The 23,762-nt window shown below is 36.7% G+C and overlaps 1 protein-coding gene across 2 annotated transcripts in view; it reads right to left on the bottom strand.

Moving 5' to 3' along the window:
* MICU1 (mitochondrial calcium uptake 1) overlaps nt 1–23,762 on the bottom strand; it is a 199,721-nt gene that overhangs the window by 122,051 nt on the left and 53,908 nt on the right. For both annotated transcript variants that reach the window (XM_030862562.2, XM_060286765.1), the window contains exon 5: nt 3,747–3,790. In XM_030862562.2, coding sequence (XP_030718422.1) covers nt 3,747–3,790 — 44 coding nt within the window. The remainder of the gene's footprint in view (nt 1–3,746; nt 3,791–23,762) is intronic.

The following is a 23,762-nucleotide window of genomic DNA, read 5'->3' as shown; positions in this document are numbered from 1 at the left end:
TGATAAAGAATTAAACTCAGGAAAAAATATAGTTTTCATTAAAGAAATAATCCAAAATTCATGAAATAACTGCATTAACAAATCATAAGGAGAACGCATGGACAATGTAGGGAGAGAGTGCATTCCTAAAAAATCTGTGATATATTACCCTAAAACAAAAGCCAGACCATATTTTGTATTATCATCTATATACTAGTGCTAACACTCTATTTATAATAATTTTCAAATATCCTCTAATAGAAAATCTGAACTCTTTCAAGCTTTGAAGTTTTTAAACTTTTAAACATAGTCTGAATATTTTTACAAATATCATTTAACTATAAAATATATTCTTAAAACCAAAGGTCACTGACTATAGCTTCTTTATATTGAAATACGCCTGTGTTAGTAGATGGTAGATAGTGAAATGCATAAATGATGCAAGTGCCAATAACAAGGTACTGCAAGACTCTTCTACAAAGGAAATTGCTAAGCATCCTTAAAGGATTAGCATACATTAACATAAGGCAGTGATAAGCTCTGGAAAAAGATCTTCCCCCAAATTCAACAGCTGCTTAATCAAATTCAGTTTCACAGACTATCAGTTGAAACAGGAATGTTTCATTTACTTCTTGAGAATTTTCTAGTCAAAAAAAATAGGAGAAAAGATGACAAGTATCAAAGTAAGAAATAACTGTTCAATTATTTGTCAATATCAGTTGGGCCATTCTTTTCTACTTTGTATTTGGAGTTTGTATGAAATTCAAGTACAAATGAGAAAACACCCCAGGAAGATGATACTACTTCTACATTTGTTCTTGCTTTCAATGACAAAAGCATTAAAGTGCAATTCAACTAGAAGGCAATAAAATAAGCTAGTGTTTCTTACTGGTCAAATGATGGACTTAATTAAATGGTGTGCCTAATGTTAAAACAATGGGGGAATAAGAGGATGAGAATAAATATTTCTCTAAGCAATTTATAACTAGTTCATCTTCCAAGTTGAAAAAAAAGAGAGCGAGAGAGAAAGAAAATTATCCATTAAAAAAATCAAAGTAAGTTTGAAAGGAAATTCCTCGAGGGTGTTAACTTTCTACTAATTTCTAATCATCATGCATGAAATTTACTATAATTGCCATGTACATCTGTTTTTTCAACAGGATATTATCTTAGGAGTTATATACTCTGGAAACTGCTACTCAAGAATTGAGATTTTCTGATTGGGAAAACAAAAGAGTCATGAAGATCCAAAGGAAAATAAGATCGACAGTTGAATAAGCATTGATTCTTATAATTATTGAGTGAAGAACTTGATGCATGGCAAAAATCCCTGGAAAAACTACTAAACTGATTAAACACTGAATGAAATTTGTACTCTTCATTATATAAGATTTAAGAACAGTATAGAAACTACTTTCTTAGACTTCATATGAAATAAAAGGCAATTCATAAAGATATAAACTAGAGGTGAACTAAGTTTAAGAATCCTATTTAGGAAACATAACCTTCACTCCAAAACAAAACCTTAATAATATATTTGATAGAAATTAATACAGGACTTAAATGAAGAACCTGGCAAAGGAATTAAACATGCATATTACAACATGGATGAAAGGGAAATCTGTGCACTCTGCTAGGGGAACAAGCTATCTGGCTCAGGGTCACTGGCTCAGTTTTATACCTCCTTATATAAGTATCCCATTCCTCTATTTGCTTTCAGAACCCGTTCCCCTGGATGAAGTCAACTTTCATATGCCTGACTTTCATGTAGGTCATACTTTCAAAGATTATACATTAATATCCTTAAATCTTGACTTTCCTACTCTGATTTCAGAATTTTATGCTTCAGTGCATAAACACTTGCAACTATAATCTGCTAAGATTGCCTTCCAAACATAGAAGCACTGCCATTTCTGTTTCCATAGCAAGATGGGTACACAAATACTTTAATGTTTTACTGCATTTTACTCTTGCTATTTCATAAAAATGAGTGGAAATCAAAAAAAAATGCAAATGGCACAAATGATAAGAAATGTAGAGCTCATAAATTTAATACAATTGAAACAAACGTGGAGCTCATCAGTCATGCCAAAAGTTGCAAATTTTTAGGATCAAGTGGACAGGTACTGGCCAAAACAGGAAAAAATTAAACAGCACATATGAAACATGAATTACCATTAGGACTTTTATATTCGGGAGCTCTCTAGGAATGGAAATTCCCCTTTTAACATGTAAAGTTGCTGTTTAACTTGCACATATTCAACTTCTTTACATGTTTCCAGGTTTATGAGAGAGGACTGAATTCTCATGCTACTCTGGATTCCTTCAGTAGCCAAAAAAAAAAAAAGTGATCTGTAAAATTGATTTTGCAATAAGATATTAGTGGCATAATGAGTCATACCTCCAAGAAATATGTGATTAACTGATTTTTTTCCAAGTCATCAAACATTTATTGATTACCTCTTATGTGCCAGGCATGCTCTGGACTCTGAGTGACATAAAGACAGATAAGACAGGGACCTAACCTGCCAAAGACTCTGAAATCAGACCCTGACATCAATGTCTGCAGCAACCCCTCACATGGATAAGGTATTTTATCATACATAAAGCAGAGACACCAAGGATCAGAGAGAAGATTGGTCTGCCCCAAAGCAGAGCCAGGACTCTAAACCTGGGTCTCCTAACATCTAAATTCCCTTTCTTTTTGTTCATGCTTTCTTTTAGAATATGTGACTTTAAAAAGAGGATACCCACAGATGGAGGCACGGTGCCACCTGAATAGAAAAGGTAATTTTTAGGCTGGAAGCCTTGGCTGAGATCTCGCAGCTCTTCAGGCAGCCATTCATTCCTTCTACTTGTGCAAAAGACCTTAGCACTTATATCTTCACCTTACCAGTACATGTAGTTTTACATAAGGATGCAGGATTGACACATTCCTGCAAGATCAGTTTCTACTAACCCTGACTTCTACCCACCTAGACCCTTGTTTGTAATCCTGCCTTTTCCAGCCACTTCATCATTTTCCTTCTGATTTCCTTCTCTTTAAGCTTTGTAGAGCCATCCCTGACTCACTCTTCTTCCTTCTGCGCTTTCTTCCTCCTCTTTAAAATTGACCTTTTACTTTTCTTTCTGACCCTGTGTAATATTTTCTTTTTCTTTTTGGAGAATTCAGTCTGAAAGGGGTAAACATGTTTAACTGACTGTTTTGAGATAATAAAATTAAAAGTTTTATTTTCTATACTAAATGATTTATTATATGATTTATTCAGGCATAAAATAAAGAACTGAAAGTAAGTATAATGCAAATTTATATGCAATTTGGGGTGCTCTTCATAATTGTTATAAAGCTGTAAGGACTTCTGTAATTTTCTAGTTAGGATTATTGCTATATACTATCAAAGCCTAAGGAAGGTCAAATCAGATAGGTGTTTTTATAAGAAATGTAAATGTAATATTGGGGGGCTTGTTAACCTTTATAATGGCTATTGAATTAAAATTCAAATGTCAACATACACTGAATTAGCCCTTAATATATACAGCGGGTAACCCATCAGTATTACCCTATACGGAAAAACACAGAAGAGCCTTCTGCTTGATTTTTTTCTGTAGAAGCATCTGAAGGCACTTACAGGCCTCCCAATCTAAACAACTAACTTTTTTGATAAGACAAACAGGTATTCAGAAATTTCTCACAAATAATTCTAGAGGAACTTAAAAATCTTCTTAGTAAACAACAGGATATATACGTTGTATCATAGTTCACTCACCTTTCCATCAAAGCGTTTTATTGTATATTGATCCAGACCCAAGTCTGTAAAAGAGAAAAAAACAATACTTAGTCACTGATTATAACTCAGGTAAAACATATGAAATGACAGCTCTCAGTTTTGTTTCCAATCATTCAATTAAATGTACTAGATGGTTTAGCCACAACATTATTCAAAGTCCATAGAAATGAAAATTTTGTCCCACAAAGTGTCAGTGCTAAAAGATACCAACCTTTTATTTTATATATGAGAATATGAAGCTCTGAGATAAAGAGGGTAAAAGTTCATGAGCAAACCTATTCAACAGTAGAGCCAAACTAGAACCCTGGACTCTTCCCAAGGTGATGCTCTTTTCCATTACATCAAAATGATATATATTACCTCTAAACAAGGTGAGGGATATTAGTTTAATCTGAATGCATAATAATTTTTTGTATAAAGTTAAAGAGAGAAGACTTTAATGTCAGAAGACATTTTGCAACACACCTAAACAGATAAATAGACCATCTCAATATTACTTTTTAAAGGTGGGTTAAGGGATTTCCCTGGTGATCCAGCGGCTAAGACTCCATGCCCCCAATGCAGGGGGAAAGGGTTTGATCCCTAGTCAGGGAACTAGATCCCACATTCCACAACTAAAGATCCTGCATGCTGCAAGTAAAGATCCCACATGCCGCAATGAAGATCCTGCGTGCTACAACTAAGACCTGGCACAGCCAGATAAATAATAAATTAATTAAATAAATAAATAATAAATAAATAAAAAATAAAGGTGGGTTAAATAATAAATTTAACCTTGGGAATCCCTAGCATTGTGAAATCCTAAGCACTATGAAAGATAAAAGCAAGTATATTAAGTGCTCCTGAGGGCTGGGATTTTCTGTCTTTGCTGACTGCTTTATCCCAGTACTTGGAACAGTGGTTGATCAATAAATACCTAAAAAAAAATTGAATGAGTAAGATACAATCCCTGCCTTGAAGAGTCACAATTTACTAAGAAAGACATATACATATAGTAATATTACAAGGAAGGATACAATGAGTTCAATAAGAGGGTGGTGTGGGAGTTTTTAAAGTGGAGAAATCAGTTCCCAATTACACTTATTTTTCTTGCATAATTACTCAGTTCTTTTCTTTCAGTTCTCATTTTATTCATGCCAGTTCAGACCCTTACCTCATTATGCCCAGAGTACTACAAAGATAGGATTATCACTGCTCCCAAAGGAAGCTTTTTGCATTTCTGCTTCCACACATTTGGTTACACACGCTCCTTATCTAAAATATGCTTCACCTTCTAGAAGCCTGCCCTGAACAAAATGAACCACTGACTGAAAAAGAAAGAGGTAAGTCAGCAAAAAGGAAAATTTAAAAACAAATCTAATTTGAAACCTCACAGATACTCAAAAAGATACCAGTCATAAAGGTAGAACATGCTTCTATGATAAGAGGACAGAAAACAAGAAAGAGTTGTAGACAATTAAAACTATGATTGCCTATCTCCCCCCTATTTCTTAATATACTGTCAAAAGATTAGGAAAAGGTTATCTCAGGATCACTGCCAAAAAGACAACAGGATGGAAAACAGAAGAGAGAATTATAGAGCAACAGAGACTCAATACAAGATCTTATGTCATACAAGACCTTTTCTCATTCAGAAATAGGTAAGAAATAATCCAAAAAGTATTACCAGAAAATTTCTCAGAGCTGAAGAGTGACACAAATTAAAAGAACTTATTTAAGCAAAATGAACAAAACCTACTTGTAATCCAGTTGTATGCTTGTAAAATTTTAGAATACCAAGAAAAAGAAAATCCTCAGAATTCCCAGAAAAAACCTTCCTAGTCCTTTAAAAAGGAATGAGAATTAGTCTAGGATCAGATATCTCATGAGTAAAACCTGGTACATCAACTAAGGGAAATATATGCTTACTAATTAGAGCAACACTGTCCAACAGAAATATAATGTGAGCAATAAACGTAAGCCACGTGTATAATTAAACATTTTCTAGGGGCTTCCCTGGTGGCACAGTTGTTGAGAATCTGCCTGACAATGCAGGGGACACGGGTTTGATCCCTGGTCCGGGAAGATCCCACATGCCACGGAGCAACTAAGTCTGTGCGCCACAACTACTGAGCCTGCGAAGCCACAACTACTGAGCCCACATGCCACAACTACTGAAGCCCACATGCCTAGAGCCCATGCTCCACAATGAGAAGCCACCACAATGAGAAGCCCGTTCACTGCAACGAAGAGTAGCCCCCGCTTGGCGCAACTAGAGAAAGCCCACGCTCAGCAATGAAGACCTAACACAGCCAAAAATAAATAAATAAAGTAAATAAATTTATTAAAAAAAAATTCTAACAGCCACCTTTAAGAAAGCAAATAGAATGTATAACTGATTCACTTTGTTATAAAGCAGAAACTGACACATGATTGTAAAGCAATTATACTCTAATAAAAATGTTAAAAAGAAAGCAAATAGAAACAGGTAAAATTAACTTTAATAATATATTTTATTTAAATGAATATATCCAAAATAGCATCATTTCAACATGTAATCAATAAAAAACTTACTGAAATAGTTCATATTACTTTTTACAATAAGTTTTCAAAATCTGGTGTCTATTTTACAATTATAGCACATCTCAGTTCAGACTAGCTACATTACAAGTTATTATCGTAATATCCAAAAGAACTCAAAAGTTAAAAAATATTAAAGTGATTGCTTCTGTGACATAACTGGGAGGGTGGAGAAATTGGAACAGATCTGTGTTTTTCATTAAGTGCTCTTCACTATAGTTTGGAAAATATTTTACCATGTGCATCTGCCAAATAAAGGAGGGGCATGTAAGGACAGCCTGGCATGTAGTGAGAATTCCTTCATTTAAAAGCAAATACAGGGACTTCCTTGGTGGTTCAGTGGTTAAGACGCCATGCACCCAATGCAGGAGGCCAAGGTTCGATTCTTGGTTGGGGAACTAAGATACCACATACTGCAACTAAGCCTGTGCGCTGCAACTACTGAGCTCGTGTACTCTAGAGCCCGCGTGCCACAAGGAAGACCCAGAGCAGCCTAAATAAATAAATAGAAGCAAATACCGACATAAAGTAGGCCAAGAGATTCATAATTTCAAGTTGGAAGAAATGATTATTTCATCTTATTACATTTAGATTTCTTTACCTGTCAAATGAAGCAGATGGTTGGATTAGATCAATTCTTAACATTGGTTGGGGATGGAGTGTGGAAAGTGTGGATGGATTAAAGAATTCATGCTATCCTTACTCACTACTCCTCTTGAGATTCTAATAGGCCAAATTATTGGGGGAGGGAGAGTATGGAGAAAGAAAGGAAAAAACACAGCATGTGTACTTTGAAAATATAATCAAATGACTATCCTTCCATTTCTCCACCCTCATTCTTTGGGTCCCAGCTTAGAAACACTGGATGTTATGCCGTTTTTCCTAGGGTGCTTTCTATGAATCTCAGACTTCTCTTCAAAGAACTCTCACAGTCATTTAATGCTAACACTATCTCCCCCTTTTCATTAATGAGAAAGTTGATGCTCAAAAGGATTAAACGATTGTTTCTGATTTTAAGTCTAACAATCTTTTTAAATGGTGGCAGTTGCCTGTCTTTTTGAATCCATGACAAAAATAATGTAAACATGCAGAAATACTATAAGAATAGTCTCAGTTTAAGCTTCAGAGTGAATATCTAAAAGGAGGCTTATTTTAAAGATGATAGCTACTCATTTTGCCAAAAGACAAAAGTGAAACAATCAAATACGTCATTTTGATATCTATAAATTAGAGCTTAGGTAAATGGAAGCTCTATACAATTTTACTTAAGAAGTCCCAGCTATCTCTCAAAAATTTAGAGATTCATTTTTTCAGTTTAATACTAGAATTTATCCTAAAAATTGTACCCAAAGAATATTCTAAAATTTTATTAAAATAATTATATTTTCAGCTTATGTAAGTCAGCAAAAGTACAGTTCAAGTTCATCAGGTATGAGATAATTTTTTTTTAATCGAACTGCTGAAAACCAAAGACAAAGAAAAAAATCTTTGAAGCAGCCAGTTTAAAGTGCTGAAAGAAAAGAACTTCAACCCAGAATTCTTTATTTAGTGAAAATATTCTTCAAGAATGAAGACAAAGGGCTTCCCTGGTGGCGCAGTGGTTGAGAGTCTGCCTGCCGATGCAGGGGACACAGGTTCGTGCCCAGGTCCGAGAAGATCCCACATGCCGCGGAGCGGCTGGGCCCGTAAGCCATGGCCGCTGAGCCTCCGTGTCCGGGAGAGGCCACACAGTGAGAGGCCCGCGTACCACAAAAAAAAAAAAAAAAAAAAGTATGAAGACAAAATAAAAATGTTCTCAGATGAAGGAAAACGTAGAGGATTCATCACCATCAGAACTGCTCTAACAGATGTTCTATCCTTCAAGGCAGAAGAAAATGATACCAGAAGAAAGTATGGAACTTAAGGAATAAATAAAGAGCAACAGAAGTAGCTAATATCTAGATATACATATAACAGAATAGTTTGATGGTTGAAATAAAAACTTAAAACAATGTCTGGCAGAGTTTTCAACATATGTAGATGTAATACATATGACACTACACCATAAACTGGGGAGAAATCTTTATAGTGGTTAGATATCTATATTCCACTTGAAGTGGTAAAATTATAAATTCTCAGCAAACTGTGAAAAGTTAACTATGTATATTATAATCCCAATAGCAACCATTAAATTAAAGATACACAAAGAAGTATCGTCAAACCCCCTGCCAAAATCAATTAAAATGAAATATTAAAAAATCTTCAAATAATCTGAAAAGAAGGCAGGGAAGGGGTAAAAGAGGAACATAAAAAAGGGAAAACAAATAATAAAATTTGTTAAATTTAGGTAGACCTAAATTTAAACATATCAACAGTTACATTAAATATAAATCATCTAAACACATTAATAAAAGGTAGAAACTGTCATATTGGATAAAAAACATGATCCAACTATATGTTGTCCATAAGAAACCCATTTTAAATACAATGATACAGGTATGGTTACAAGTAACACGATGGAAAAAGATATATCATGAAAAATGAATCAAAAGAAAGACCGAGTGGCTACATAAATATCAGACTATGTGGACTTTAGAGCAAAAAATATATATATATTAGCAAGGATAAAGAGGGTCAATTATATAATGATAAGAGGGTCAATTCACCATGAAGCTAGAATAATCCTAAGTGTGTATTCACCTAATAAGAGTTTGAAGCAAAAACTGATACAATGGAAAAGATAAATAGACAAATCCACAAATAAAGTCAGAGATCGACATCCTTCTCTCAATAATTGACAGAGAAAGGAGACAGATAATCAGTAAGGATATGGAAGACAGAAAGATGGGCTGCCTGGGACTTGCCTGGGAAAAAGTGGGAAGGCAGGATTACAAATGGGTATGAAAACATTCTAGAGGGTGATGAATACGTTCATTATATTGATTGTGCTTATGGTTTCACTAGCATATACATGAGATTAGTATATCAAAACTCATCAAACACTTTAAATAATGCTGATATTCTATGTTAATTATACCTTAATAAATCAGTAAAAAGAAAGAGACAGTACAAACAACCAAGGAGAAGAATGGTATGTTTGAGAATATTGACAGCTTCTGTATATTAAAAATTATCAGAAACAAAATAAAAAGATGGGCCACAGACTAGGAATAAATATCTGCTACATGGCAGACTCCAATAGAGAATACACATAATACTTTTACTAATCAAAAAGAAATCAGGGCTTCCCTGGTGGCGCAGTGGTTGAGAGTCCGCCTGCCGATGCAGGGGACATGGGTTCGTGCCCCGGTCCGGGAAGATCCCACATGCCACGGAGCGGCTAGCCCGTAAGCCATGGCCGCTGAGCCTGCGTGTCCGGAGCCTGTGCTCCGCAACGGGAGAGGCCACAACAGTGAGAGGCCCGCATACTGCAAAAAAAAAAAAAAAAAAAAATCAAATAGAAAAGTGAGTAGAGAAGATAAATAGGCAATTCATACACATGGCAATGTGAACAGCCAATAAACATTTGGAGATAAGCCTTACTAGTTACTAATGAAATGCAAAACAAAACCAGATACAATAATTTCCATCAGATTGCTAAAAATTTAAGTCTGATAATACCATGTCTTGGCAGGAATGCAAAGGAGGAAACTCATACATTCCTGGAGAAAATATAAATTATTTTATCCACTCTGGGAATCAATTTGGCAATGTTTAGCAAATTTGAAGAGGGTATCCTACAGGCCAGCAAGTCCAACTTCCAGGTATACATGTTGAAAATAACTTTTTATAAATATGCACCAGGAGACATACAGAAGAATGTTCACTTCAGTATGGTTTACAACAGAAAAAACACTGGCATATTAGATTTTTGTTCTCAAATCTTCACTTCCTCCTCCTTGACCTCTGTGGAAAATCCCTTAACTTTGGGCTTAGCCATGTAATTTGCTTTGGCCAATGGGATACTGGCAATTATGAAATGACTCAATCCTTAAAATGAACTTCTGACACTGGCTTGCTTTCTTGCACCTCTGCCAACAGTATGAGAGGATAATATCCCAGATAGCCCTTTGGTTTAAAAAGGATGAGAAACATATAGAACAAACTAACAAATCTGACAAAACCATCAAGCAGAGATGACCTAGACCAGATTAGCCAGCCCCTAGCCTATCTAAGCAAGGCCAGCTGAGATCAACAGAGCACACCCTTTGTGACCTGCAGATGCATGAGGTAAATAAATGCTTGTGTTTTATGCCACTGACATTTTATATGGCTGTTTGTTATACAGCAATAGCTGAGTGACAAAATTGGAAGTGTTCATCTACATGGACATGGGTAAATTAAATACTGGCATATTTATACAAGTTTAAACAACTGATATACAAAACTATATAGCAGTGAAAATAAGAGAACCACAGCTACCTGTGTCAACAAAAACACACATATAAACATAATATTTAACATATAAAAAAAGCATGGGAAACGTAGCAGCTTGAAAAGGTTAAGTTATGCTACAGTAACAACTTTAAAATCTCAGTGGCTTACAACAAGGAAGGTTTTATATAGTGCTCATGCTACCTATCTATCATACTGGCTACAGCTCTGCTTCACATGGTATTGAATCTGGGATCCAGGCTGACAGGGCAGCAACCTCTATTTGGAACATAGCAGAGGTAAAAGAGAACACAGCAAATCACAAACTGACTATTAAAGCTCTTGCTTGAACATAGTGTATATAGTTTCTGCTCACATTTCATTGGTCAGAGGAAATCACATGGTTAGGTCCAAACTCAATGCTAGGAGATGAATACAATCATTCCCTGGGGAAGGACAATGGATATACGTGAATGTTATAGTCTTCATCAAGAATGATAAACACCAGGGACTTCCCTGGTGGCACAGTGGTTAAGAATCCACCTGCCAATGCAGGGGACATGGGTTCAAGTCCAGGACGATCCCACATGCCAGGGAGCAAGTAAGCCTGTGCACCACAGCTACTGAGCCTGTGCTCTAGAGACCACAAGCCACAACTAGTGAAGCCCCTGTGCCACAACTACTGAAGCCCATGTGCCTAGAGCCCGTGCTCCACAACAAGAGAAGCCTGAGCACCACAATGAAAAGTAGTGCCCGCTCACTGCAACTAGAGAAAGCCTGCACGGATCAATGAAGACCCAATGCAGCCAAATATAAAAATAAATAAATAAATAAGAATGATAAACACCAAATTAAGGACAGTGGTATCAGGAACCAGGGGCAGAGACCCTTATTTCTTACTATAAGAAACCCTTGTTTCTTATTATTCCACAAGAAGTCAGCAAATATTTTTTTGTAAAAGGCCAGATAGTAAATATTTTAGGCTTTGTGGGCCACTTATAGTCTCTATTGGAACTCCTCAACTCTACTATCATAGTATAAAAGCTGCCATGGACAATACATAATGAATGAGTTCCAATAAAACTCTTTTTATGGACACTGAAATTTGAGTTTCATGTAATTTTCAGGCAGCACAAAATATTCCTCATGTGATTTATTTTTTTTAAAGTAAAAAATATTCTCTGCTCATGGGCCATGCAGAAACAGGGAAGTTCACTGTAGCTGACCAACACCTGCTCTATACTCAGCATCACTGCAGGAAATTAAAATAAAGGATACATGCACGCCAATGTTCACTGCAGCACTATTTACAATAGCCAAGTCACGGAAACAACCTAAATGTCCAACGATAGATGAGTGGATAAAGAAGATGTGGTACATATATACAGTGGAATACTACTCAGCCATAAAAAGGAACAAAATTGGGTCATCTGTAGAGATGTGGATGGACCTAGAGTCTGTCATACAGATTGAAGTAAGCCAGAAAGAGAAAAACAAATATCGTGTATTAACATATATATGTGGAATAAAATGGTATAGATGAACCTATTTGTAGGGCAGGAATAGAGACGCAGACATACAGAACGGACATGTAGACACGGGGTGGGGAAGGGGAGGGTGGGACGAATTGGGAGATTAGGTTTGACATAAATACACTACCATGTGTAAAATACACAGCTAGTGGGAACCTGCTGTATAGCACAGGGAGTGCAGCTCGGCGCTCTGTGACAACCTAGATGGGTGGGATGGGGGGGGTGGTTGGAGGGAGGTCCAAGAGGGAGGGGATATAGGTATACATATAGGTGATTCATGTCATTGTACAGCAGAAAGTAACACAACATTGTAATTTTACTCCACTAAAAAAATTTTTTTAATAAAATAAAAGTAGAAGACAAGGTTCTTGTATGGAAGGAACTTACCTTGTTGGGGCAAAAACATTAGAACAAAATTGTTTCAAAAATACATTCATTGTATATACTTTCATGTGTTTCTTGTTAATTAATAGTGCCCTTTCATTTCAGCTTAAAGAAGTCCCTTTCACATTTCTTGTAAGGCCAGTCTAGTGATAAAAAATTCCTTTAGCTTTTGCTTGTCTGGAAAACTCTCTCTCCTTCAATTCTGAAGGGCAACTTTGCTGGGTAAAGTATTCTTGGCTGGCATTTTTTTCTTTCAGTACTTTGAACATACCATGCCACTCCCTCTGGCTTACAAAGTTTCTGCTGAAAAATCTGCTGATAGTCTTATAGGGGTTCCCTTGTATGTAACAAGTTGTTTGTCTCTTCTTGCTTGCAAGGAGTCTCTCCTTGCCTTTAACTTTTAACACTTTAATTATGTGTCTTGGTGTGGGTCTCTTTGGGTTCATCTTTTTTAGAATTTCCTGGGCTCCTGGATCTGGACGTCTGTTTCCTTCCCCAGGTTAGGGGAGTTTTCAGACATTATTTCTTCAAGTAAGTTTTCTACCCCTTTCTCTTTTCTCCTTCTGGAACCCCCATAATGTGACTGTTGGTCTGTTGATGTTTTCCCATAAGTCCCTTAAGCTATCTTGACTCTTTTTCTTTTTGCTGCTCTGACTGGATAAGTTCCACTGTCCTCAAGTTCACTGATCCTTTCTTTCATCTAGTCTGCTATTGAACCTCTCTACTGTATTTTTCAGTTCAGTTATTGTTTTTCCATTCTGTGGCTTCTATTTGGTACTTTCATGTATTTTCTATCTCTCTGTTGAAATTCTCACTTTATTCATGCATTGTTCCTGTGAGCTTGCTAAGCATTTTTATAACCGTTATTTTGAACTCTTTATCAAGTAAGTCACTTATCTCAATTTTATTAAGGTCTTTTTTTGAGGTTTTATCTTGTTCTTTTGTTCGGAACATATTCCTCTATTTCTTCACTTTTTGTAACTGAGTTGGTTTCTAGGCATTAGATAAAACAGCCACCTCTCCCAGTCTTGAAGGAGTGGCCTCGTGGGGAAGCTGAACCTTATCATTCAACCCTGCCCTAGCTCTTGGTTGTCCCTCAAGCCTCTGTGATTGTCCAAGTAGCCTACTTTATTCTTGGAGGCTCCCAGTAGTTGAGGCTCCTACTTTGCTCTTAGAGGCTCCCAGTAGTGCCAAGAGCCATCAGTGTCCCAACGGGGAGGATCTCAGTCAGCACCTAGATTCAGGCTGACTGGAAGCCAGACCCTCAGGCAGCAGTTTTTAAAGTATGCAAATAAACTTCTTTCAGGAGAAGGCTGGGAGATGAGTGTTTGTTTGATTCCTCTACACTGAGCCCTGGGGTGATAGCCAGTTAAGAACTGTTACTTTGTTTGCTACCACCTATGGAATCCATGAACACAAGTCCCACTGATCACCAGAGCCAAGCTATCAAGGGATGTGTCCTCTGGGTGGCAGCCACAAAAGCTGGGGAGCCAGACATGTACACAAGCTCCTTTTTCATAGATACCAGCAACCTGGGTCAGGGCAGAGGGAGGGCACAAAAATGATGCTCACTGGCCTCCCCAGTCTCTGGAGAGGACTGTAGTCAGACCATAGATATGTGTTTAATTAGAAGCCTGCCCCTCAGGCCACCGCTATAAAGATAAGTTAATAAGCCTCTTTTACAGAACAACTGGGGTATATTTCATGCTGGTTATCTGTGCTGTGCCCTGGGAATGGGATAACCAGTTAAGAATTGTTTCTCCATTTGTTACAGTCCTACGGAACCCGAGAACGTAAGCCCCAGTGGCCACCAGAGCCAAGTGATCAAGGGATGTGTCCTGGGCGCCAGCTGCAAAAGTCAGTACGCCAGACATGTACACAAATTCCCTTCTGGGAGATACCAGTGACCTCAAGCAAGGCAGAAAGATACGCAAAGATGGCTCCCACTGGCCTCTGCAGTCTTCGGAGAGTATTTCAGCGGCATTCAGATGTGTTTTAAACCAGAAGCCTGCCCCTTAGGCCAAAGGCTCAAGGCAAGCAAATGGGCCTCTTTCACAGAAACACTGGAGGTGTGTTTCAGTGTGCTGCCTCTGTGCTGTGCCCTGATGGTGGTAGCCAGTTAAGAATGGTTTCTCTGGGGCTTCCCTGGTGGCGCAGTGGTTGAGCGTCTGCCTGCAAATGCAGGGGACACGGGTTCGTGCCCCGGTCCGGGAAGATCCCACATGCCGCAGAGTGGCTAGGCCCGTGAGCCATGGCCGCTGAGCCTGCGCATCCGGAGCCTGTGTTCTGCAACAGGAGAGGCCACAACGGTGAGAGGCCCTCGTACCGCAAAAAAAAAAAACAAAAAAAACCAAAACAACAACAACAAAAAGAATGGTTTCTCTGTTTGTTACAGAGCCCACCAGCCTGTCTTTGGAGAATATTTCAGTAGGCCCCTAGATATGTGTTAAATTAGATGTCTGCCCCTCAGGCCAATGCTTTAAGATAAGCAAATAGGTCTCTTTCACAGAAAGACTGGGCACTTTCACTCAGCTGCCTTTGCACTGGGCCCTGTGGGGCAGCCGGGCATGAGCACTCTATGCTCCCCAGTTCACTATAGCCTTGTGGGTCTTGTAGATGCAAGCCTCTTTGGCTTTCAAACCTAGATGCTCTGGGGGCTCATCTCTCAGGTGTAGGTATCAAAAGCTGGCATGCCAGATTGAGGTTCAAACCTCCTGCTCCTCAGGTAGAAGCTCAGGTCTGTGAGTTCTCTCCTGACCACTGGTTACTGTAACAGGGGTAGAGTTTATGGTGAAATTGTGTCTCAGCCTCTTCTATATGTTTCGGTGTGGGTTTTTTCTCATTTGCCTGATGTGTAGGAGTTGTAGATTTGGTGTGTCTGTGGGAGGAGGTGAGCTCAGGATCCTCCTACAACACCACCTTGAACCAAAACCACTGTATATAATCGAGTGTAAAATTATGTGTCTCAAACTAAAAGTGCTCTAGTAAGAGTATCACTAAGGGTATGACTCATCCTAGAGAGAATATGGAGTCCAGGACAAGTAAATCACAGTATGATCTGTGTTTCCCCTTTTCACATCCTTTTCGTCTTCCATGAGACAAAATCAGATCAAGATGAATAGGTCAGCCAGTGGGATATGGTGGAAAGGAAACAGAGATCCTCTTTGCTCTGACGAAAGCTCAAATATGCTTTGCTCTGACAAAAGCTTAAGTTTTTCTATATAGTACTTTAAAAGCTCTCCCCATGCTGCTGCTTCTCCAAGTCATTGGCTAGCTATGCAAAACTGGTTACTACAAGCAGCACGACCCAGAGCTTGAAGCAACTGCCTTATCCACTATATCCAGAGACTTTGATGACACTAAGATTGCACAGAAAGGGAGATGAGATGTATTCCAGTCATACACTATATATATTTTTTCCTTTTAATGTCCTTCTTACTTACCTATGGCTACTCTAAATTCTTTTGGTATTCAGTACAAAATTATTCTTAATCAGCTTGTTACTGAAATTCATCAGCACTCCACTCATTTAAAAACTGCTTAATTTTAGGGCTTTGTGATTATGTTTGAACTGTTCTAAAACTAAAACTTACAAGTTTAGATCTGTTAGGTATCCTGGGATACGGTATGTGTGAAAGACATGACAAAACAAAGTTGAAATATGAGCTACTGGCTAGAGTCCAGCCATCTGATGATAGAAAATCAAATTACAATTTGAATTACAGCCTCACTCTTTTCTTTATTTCAACCCACATGGGAATAATACATATTTTTACTTCTGCTACATCAACATTTGTGGAAATCTGTGTTCATGAGCAAACAAAAATGAAGCCAAATTTTCCATTAAATCTCATTTTAATATACTACAATTTTCCCTCATGATTATTATCTTAAAAGAAAAGCAATCATTCATTATTCTGCCTTTTTATGAAAACCAGAAATGTGCTTGGTATATTAGACATTTAGTAACTATTCTGTCCATGTGACAGGTCTTTCAATAATTAAAAAAACAAAATTACAAAGTTAAATGCCAAAATGTGTGTAAGCAATTAGAGTATATAATGATTTCCACAGGAAAAAAAAAAAAAACTTCCTTAAATGTCCAGATAATCTTTAGTAAACTACCTAAAGTGTTGCTTCATTTTCACTGTCACACTGGAAGCAAAGTACAGTTTTATTTAAAGTTACTGTTACATATTAGATTTCATCTGGTTTTAGAAATAATTTGACAAGTACAAAATACTTTACCATCATAAAACCCAGGAATATATCTTGCAATCCTTTTTTCTGTCTTACACAAGTCTTCTTTAATCCTTCCTTCCACATGTCACAAAACAAGGTGCTAAAACTAATTCAAAAGGCTCAAAATCTAAAATTCAATGCAATTAATGGAAACTTTATATACCTTCTTTCTGATTATAAAAGATTGTATACTCTATAAAGGAAGAAATTTTTGTCTGTTTTATTCATTCCTGCATGCCCTGCACATAAAATAGTGTCTAACCCATAGCAGAGCTAATTGATCAATACTTGTTGAATGAATGCATGTGAAGTTTATTAGAAAATAAAGGAACAAGGAATAGTCAAAGAAGAATAAAATAATTCCTCAAAATTTCAACATTCAGAGAGTTAACATTTTGGTATATTCTCTTTCAGCTGCTTTCTACATATTTTTCTACATGGCGGAAATACAAAGTATAGGGGAACATATTAAATAACACCATGGAGATACAATCAGTAAAATCCAAAATGTGGGAAATTCTAGAATATAAATGACTTACATTCTTTCACAAATAAATGATGTACAGTTTGAGTTTCAAAAGTAGAGAGCCAGTGCAGGAGGATCAGGAAAAGTGAAACAGGAAAGGAAGGAAAGCCAGTTCAAGGGTGTGTCATTGAGCTGATTACTGCTGTAGAAAACTAGGGCTCAATACTCCTTAGCCCACCCAAGAAACCACATAGTTTGTATCCTCAGAATTGACCATCCAAGACAGTGGAGAGGAGAGTATTTATGCACCAAGTCTCAACAAAGAGTAAAGTCCTTTATACCTCTGTATGTGTGCACATGCCAACACGGTTGAGCAGGCTCCCGAAGGGGACCCATGCTATAGCAGCAGAGATGCTCTATAGCAGAAACAAGAGACACATAGTGTAGCTGAGGGTCTTTCCTGTTAGGCTGTATCTCTATCCTGATAAATGCTACAGCAACAATCTAAGCAAAAGGTAAAAGGTGGGCTGAGAGACGTGAAACAAGGCATAAAACTGGTCTTGCTTAATGGCAAGGAAAAAATGGCAAGAAGAAAAAGAAAGAGAGAAAAACCCATAAAGAAAGACTGAAGAGATATCAAACATAGCGTGTGGCCATTTTTGGAGGTTGATTTGAATAAATCAACTGTAAACAATATATTTTAGATAGGGAAATTTGAACGATGCCTAGATATTTGCTATTAAGAAATTACTGTAATATTTTAAAATTATTGTTATTACTGGTACTACTTTTTTTTTTTTTTTAAGTATTTATCTTTTGGAGACACATACAGAGGTGTCTTTAAAATTGCTTTAAATTAGCTTTAAAACAATCTGGGGTGAGGAGAGGAAGTAAAAAGGTTATAGATGAAATAAGATTGGCCACGTGTTCATAGCTGTTGAATCTAAGTAACAGGTACATATGGGTTCATTATACTACTCTCTGTACTTTCTATGTTTGAAAATTTCCCTAAGAAAAAAATTTAAATATACGGCAAATTTCCTGCACCTTTGAAGATTTCATTTTTCCTAGAGATATATGAATGTTAATAAACATGGGCAGGGGCTTCCCTGGTGGCGCAGTGGTTGAGAATCTGCCTGCCAATGCAGGGGACACGGGTTCGAGCCCTGGTCTGGGAAGATCCCACATGCCGCGGAGCAACTGGGCCCATGCGCCACAACTACTGAGCCTGCGCATCTGGAGCCTGTGCTCCGCAGCAAGAGAGGCCGCGACAGTGAGAGGCCTGCGCACCGCGATGAAGAGTGGCCCCCGCTTGCCACAGGTAGAGAAAGCCCTCGCACAGAAATGAAGACCCAACACAGCCAAAGATAAATAAATAAATTTATATTAAATAAATAAATAAATAAAAATAAACATGGGCAAAACATTATAAATTCCTTGATTAGAAAACACCATAACTGTTTCTGGTTCCCCAAGCTCACATTGTTATTTCACATGTCTGTATTTCTGACCACACAGTTTACTCACTCTGAGTGATGCCCACATAATTTACTCACTTTGAGTGATGCCTCTGCCCACTTGTGTATACAATGATAATAATATAATAATATAATATAATAATATAATAATAACTATTATTATTCACTTTTCGAAACCCATCTCAAATGCCACCCCCTTTAGGATGCCTTCCTTATAATGCATAGTTTCTTTTTCATAGCCTACTACTGTAACATATATGATTGATTCTCACTAATTGTGAGAGTTATGTTCTATAAAGTTGCCATGAACAAAGAATCAGTGAATACTGACCTATTACTCCTAGGGGAAGTACAGGGTTAGGTTCCTATGATCCTCTGGTCACAAGTTTTTTTTTAAACCAATCAATACATAACCTTATTTTATGTGTTTTTTTTTAGAGACACCTTTTTTCCTCTCCCCTCCTTCCATACATATTTGATATATCTATATATATATTTGATTCATTCTTTCTCTCTATATATCCTTGATTAATTAACAATGAACTCACGGCCAACTCAAGCCTGAAGAAAGCTTATCTCACACACACATTTTCTCCTTAAGGCACATTATAGCCTTCTTATGTTTAAGAACACTAGACAGCACATCGATAGTACGTGGAGCAGGTGGAAGAGGGACAGCAATCACCAAGATAAAGCACAAAAATTCTAAAAATATGGCACTAAATAAACAAAGCAAAGGACACATATGAAAGCTGAAACAAAAAGGCAGAGCATTACTTTGTTTGACCTCAGCTGGGAACATGTACATGGGGTGACTCAAGCTTTTTGCTGCACTGCACATAACCACAGATGACTGCAAAAGTACCATTAAGTACTGATTATGGGGTTACAAGTAAGTTTTAGTGAGCATGCAAATTTGCAAATACAAAATTTGCAAATAATGAGAACTGACTATATATTCTTTATTCCCTTTTTAAATTGAGGTGAAATTCAAATAACATAAAATAACCATTTTAAAGTGTCCAGTTCAGTGGCATTTAGTACACTCATAGTGTTGCATAACTACCACCTCTACCTAGTTCCAAAATATCTTCATCACTCTAAAACAAAAATAAAAACAAAAAAACCCACCTTGTATCCATTAAGCAGTCAGTCCTCATTCCCCCAACCCAGCTGCTGGCAACCAACAACGTGCTTTCTGTCTCTATGGATTTATCTAGATATTTCATACAAATGAAATCATATACCAATATAAAATAAAAGTGAAAAAAAAAAGAAATCATATGATATGTGGCCTTTTGTGCCTGGTTCAGGGTTCATCCACATTTGAATAATATTCCACTGTACGTATGTATCACAATTTGTTTATCCATTCATCTGTTAAAGGACATTTAGGATGTTTCTACTTTTTGGGTATTGTGAATAGTGCTACTATGAACATTCATATACGAGGACTTGTTTGAATACCTGTTTTCAATTCTTTTGGGTTTATACTAGTAGTGCAATTGTTGGGTCATATGGTAACTTTTTACTTACATTTCTGAGAAATTGTTTTTCATAGTGGCTGCACCATTTTACATTCTCACCAGCAACATATGAGGGCTTCAATTTCTCCACATCTTTACCAACACTTGTTTGCTTTTAAATTAGAGCCAACCTGTGAGATGGTATATCCTGGTTCTGATTTGGATTTCTCTCATGACTAATGACATTAAGTATCTTTTCATCTGCTTACTGGCTATTTGTATATCTTATTTGGAGAAATGTTTATTCAAGTCCTTTGCCCATTTGTTAATTTCTTGTTAAGTTGTTAGAGTTCTTTTTCACTTCTGGCAGTTTGTGTATTACTAGGAATTTGTTTCATCTAGGTAATCCAATTTGTTGGAATATAATTGTTCACAGTATTCTCTTATAATCCTTTTTATTTCTGTAAAGTAGGTAGTAATGTCCCCACTTTCATTTCTGACTTTAGTTATTGGCTTCTTTTCTCTTTTTTTCTTAGTCAGTCTACCTAAATGTTTCTCAATTTTGTTGATCTTTTCAGAGAACCAACTTTCTGTTTCATTGATTCTAATTGTTTTCTATTCTCCATTTCATTTACCTCTGCATTAACTTTCATTATTTCCTTATTTCAGCTATCTTCGGGTTTTGTTTGCTCTTTTTTTTTTTTTTAAGTTCCATAAGGTGTAAAGTTAGGAAAGTGATTTGAGAACTTTCTTCTTTTTATTTTATTTACTTTTTAACTTATTTATTATTTTATTTATTTATTTTTGGCTGTGTTGGGTCTTCGTTGCGGTGCGCGGGCTTCTCATTGCAGTGCCTTCTCTCATTGTGGAGCACAGGCTCTAGGTGTGTGGGCTTCAGTAGTTGTGGCACGGGGGCTCAGTAGTTGTGGCTCGCGGGCTCTAGAGCGCAGGCTCAGTAGTTGTGGCACACAGGCTTAGTTGCTCCGTGGCATGTGGGATCTTCCCAGACCAGGGTTCGAACCCATGTCCCCTGCATTGGCAGGTGGATTCTTAACCACTGCACCACCAGGGAAGCCCTATTCTTTTTAAATGTAGGTGTTTACAGCTATAAGTTTCCCTCTGACCACTGCTTTTGCAGCATCACATCAGTTTTGTTAAGTTCTGTTTTCTTTTTCATTCATCTCAAAGTATTTTTTAATTTCTCTTGTGATTTCTTCTTTGAGCCATTGGTTAAGAATGTATTGTTTTATTTTCACATATTCATAAATTTTCTATTTTTCCTTCTGTTATTGATGGATAGTTTCATTCTGTTGTGATCAGAAAAGATATTTTGTATGAGTTTAATCTTTTAAAATTTATTAAGATTTGTTTTGTAGCCTAACATATGGTCTATCTGTCTATTCCGGAAAATATTTGATGTGTGCTTGAGAAGAAATGTATTCTAACGCTCGAGTAGAGTGTTCTATGCATGTCTATTAGGTTTAGTTGGTTTACAGTGTTAAGTCTTCTATTTCTTTAAAGATCTTCTGTCTAAATGTTCTGTTCATTGCTGAAAAGGGTTATGAAGTCTCCAACCATTATTGTAGAACTATTTCTCCCTTCAATTCTGTCAGCCTTTCACATATTTTGGGGTCTTTCATTTGGTGGGTATATATATTTAGCATTGTTGTAACTACTTAATGAACTGACCCTTTTATCAATACACAATGTCCTTCTTTGTCTCTTGCAACAATTTCTTACTTAAAGTCTATTTTGTCTGATATAAGTATAGTCACCTCAACTCTCTTTTGGTTACTATTTGTACCCTTCATTTCCAACCTATTTGTACTCCTTCATTTTCAACCTATTTGTGTCTTGGATCTAAAGTGAGTTTCCTGTAGACAATATAGAATTAGATCATATTTTCTTCTCCTGTCAATCTCTGTCTTTTAACTGGTGAGTATACTTTTATATTTTAAGTGATTAAGGATAAGAAAGCACTTGCTTCTTCTATCTTGTTATCTGTTTTCTATATGTCACATCTTTTTTTGTCCCTCAATTCCTCCAATCTTGCCTTCTTTTGTGTTTGATTGATTTTTTTCTAGTGTACTATTTCTATTCCCTCCTCAATTCCTTTTCTGTATATTTTTTAGTTATTTTCTTAGTGGATAACCTGAGGAGTACAATTAACATCTTAAATTGAAAATAATCTAGTTTGAATCAACATTAACATATTTAAATTGTTGTTTTACAAATTTGTCTTTTAAACCATATAGGAAAAAAAGATTGTTAAAAACCAAAAATAAAACAATATTAATATTTCCCTATGTAGTTACCTTTACTGGTCTTTATCATTTAAAATTTTTCTTTGTATGACTTTGGTTACTATCCAGGATACTTTCATTTCAGCCTAAAGGATTTCATTTAGCATTTCTTACAGGGAATGTCTACTAGCAACAAACTTCCTCCACTTCTGATTATCTAGAAATGTCTTCATTTCTCCTTCTGGGACTCCTAATATGCATATGTTGGTACACTTGATATTGTCCCACAAGTATCTTAGGCTCTATTCATTTTTATTCATTCTTCTTGCTCTGCTCCTCAAACTGGACATCAATTGACCTATCTCCAAGTTTCTGGTTCTTTTATCTTTCTGCTCAAATCTGTGTTGAACTCTTTCAGTAAATTTTTCATTTTATCTACTTTACTTTTCAGCTCAATAATTTCTACTCGATTCTTTTTGACAGTTTCTATTTCTTTATGGGTATTCTCTATTTATTAATACATAATACTCCCTATTTCCTACAGTTCTTTGTCTATGGTTTCCTTTAGCTCTATGAACATATTTAAGATAGTTGATGTAAAGTCTTTGTCTAGTAAGTGCAATGCCTGGGTTTCCTCAGGAATGATTTCTGTCAATTTCTTTCTTTTTTTTTCCTATTAATGGGTCATACATTCCTGATTATTGTTGATACGCCATGCAATTTTTTAAACTGAAAATTAGATACTTTGAATATTGCTATGTGGTAATTCTGGAAATCATATTCTCCCTTCTTCCCAGAGTTTGACATGGTAACCTGCTGAGGACCCCAGTCATCACTTTGTTTAGCGATTTTTCCAAACTATTTTTGCAAAGATTATATTCCTCATTACGTGTCATCATTGAAGTTTCTGCTCTATTATCTAAGCAGCCATCAAGTGACCTCAGAGATTTCCTTAAATGTTGGAGGCAAAAGGAATGAAAAAACAAAACAAAACAGAACCCAGCTCTCCTAGTGTTTGTAGATTGGCTCTGAGCTAGGGCCTTCTTTTGATGTTTAGCTAGATTCTCCTACAACTCCACCTTAACTTTCACCTCCTTCTTGCATGGAGCACAACTATACAAGCCCACTCAAGTCTTTTCCAAGTATGTGTCTGGCCTAAGCATCACTCTGGATTCCCCAGGCAGTAGCCCTTCAAAGCTCTTATTCCCTGAAATGTCTTTATCCTCAGCCTCCTCCTTCTGAGGCTTTTCAGTCTGTCTGCTGTTGGTCCCA

The sequence above is a fragment of the Globicephala melas genome, chromosome 16 (assembly GCF_963455315.2).
Source record: "Globicephala melas chromosome 16, mGloMel1.2, whole genome shotgun sequence".
Classification (NCBI taxonomy): Eukaryota; Metazoa; Chordata; class Mammalia; order Artiodactyla; family Delphinidae; genus Globicephala; species Globicephala melas.
The sequence above is the reverse complement of the archived record's forward strand: the minus strand, read 5'-3'. Positions and strand labels throughout refer to the sequence as shown.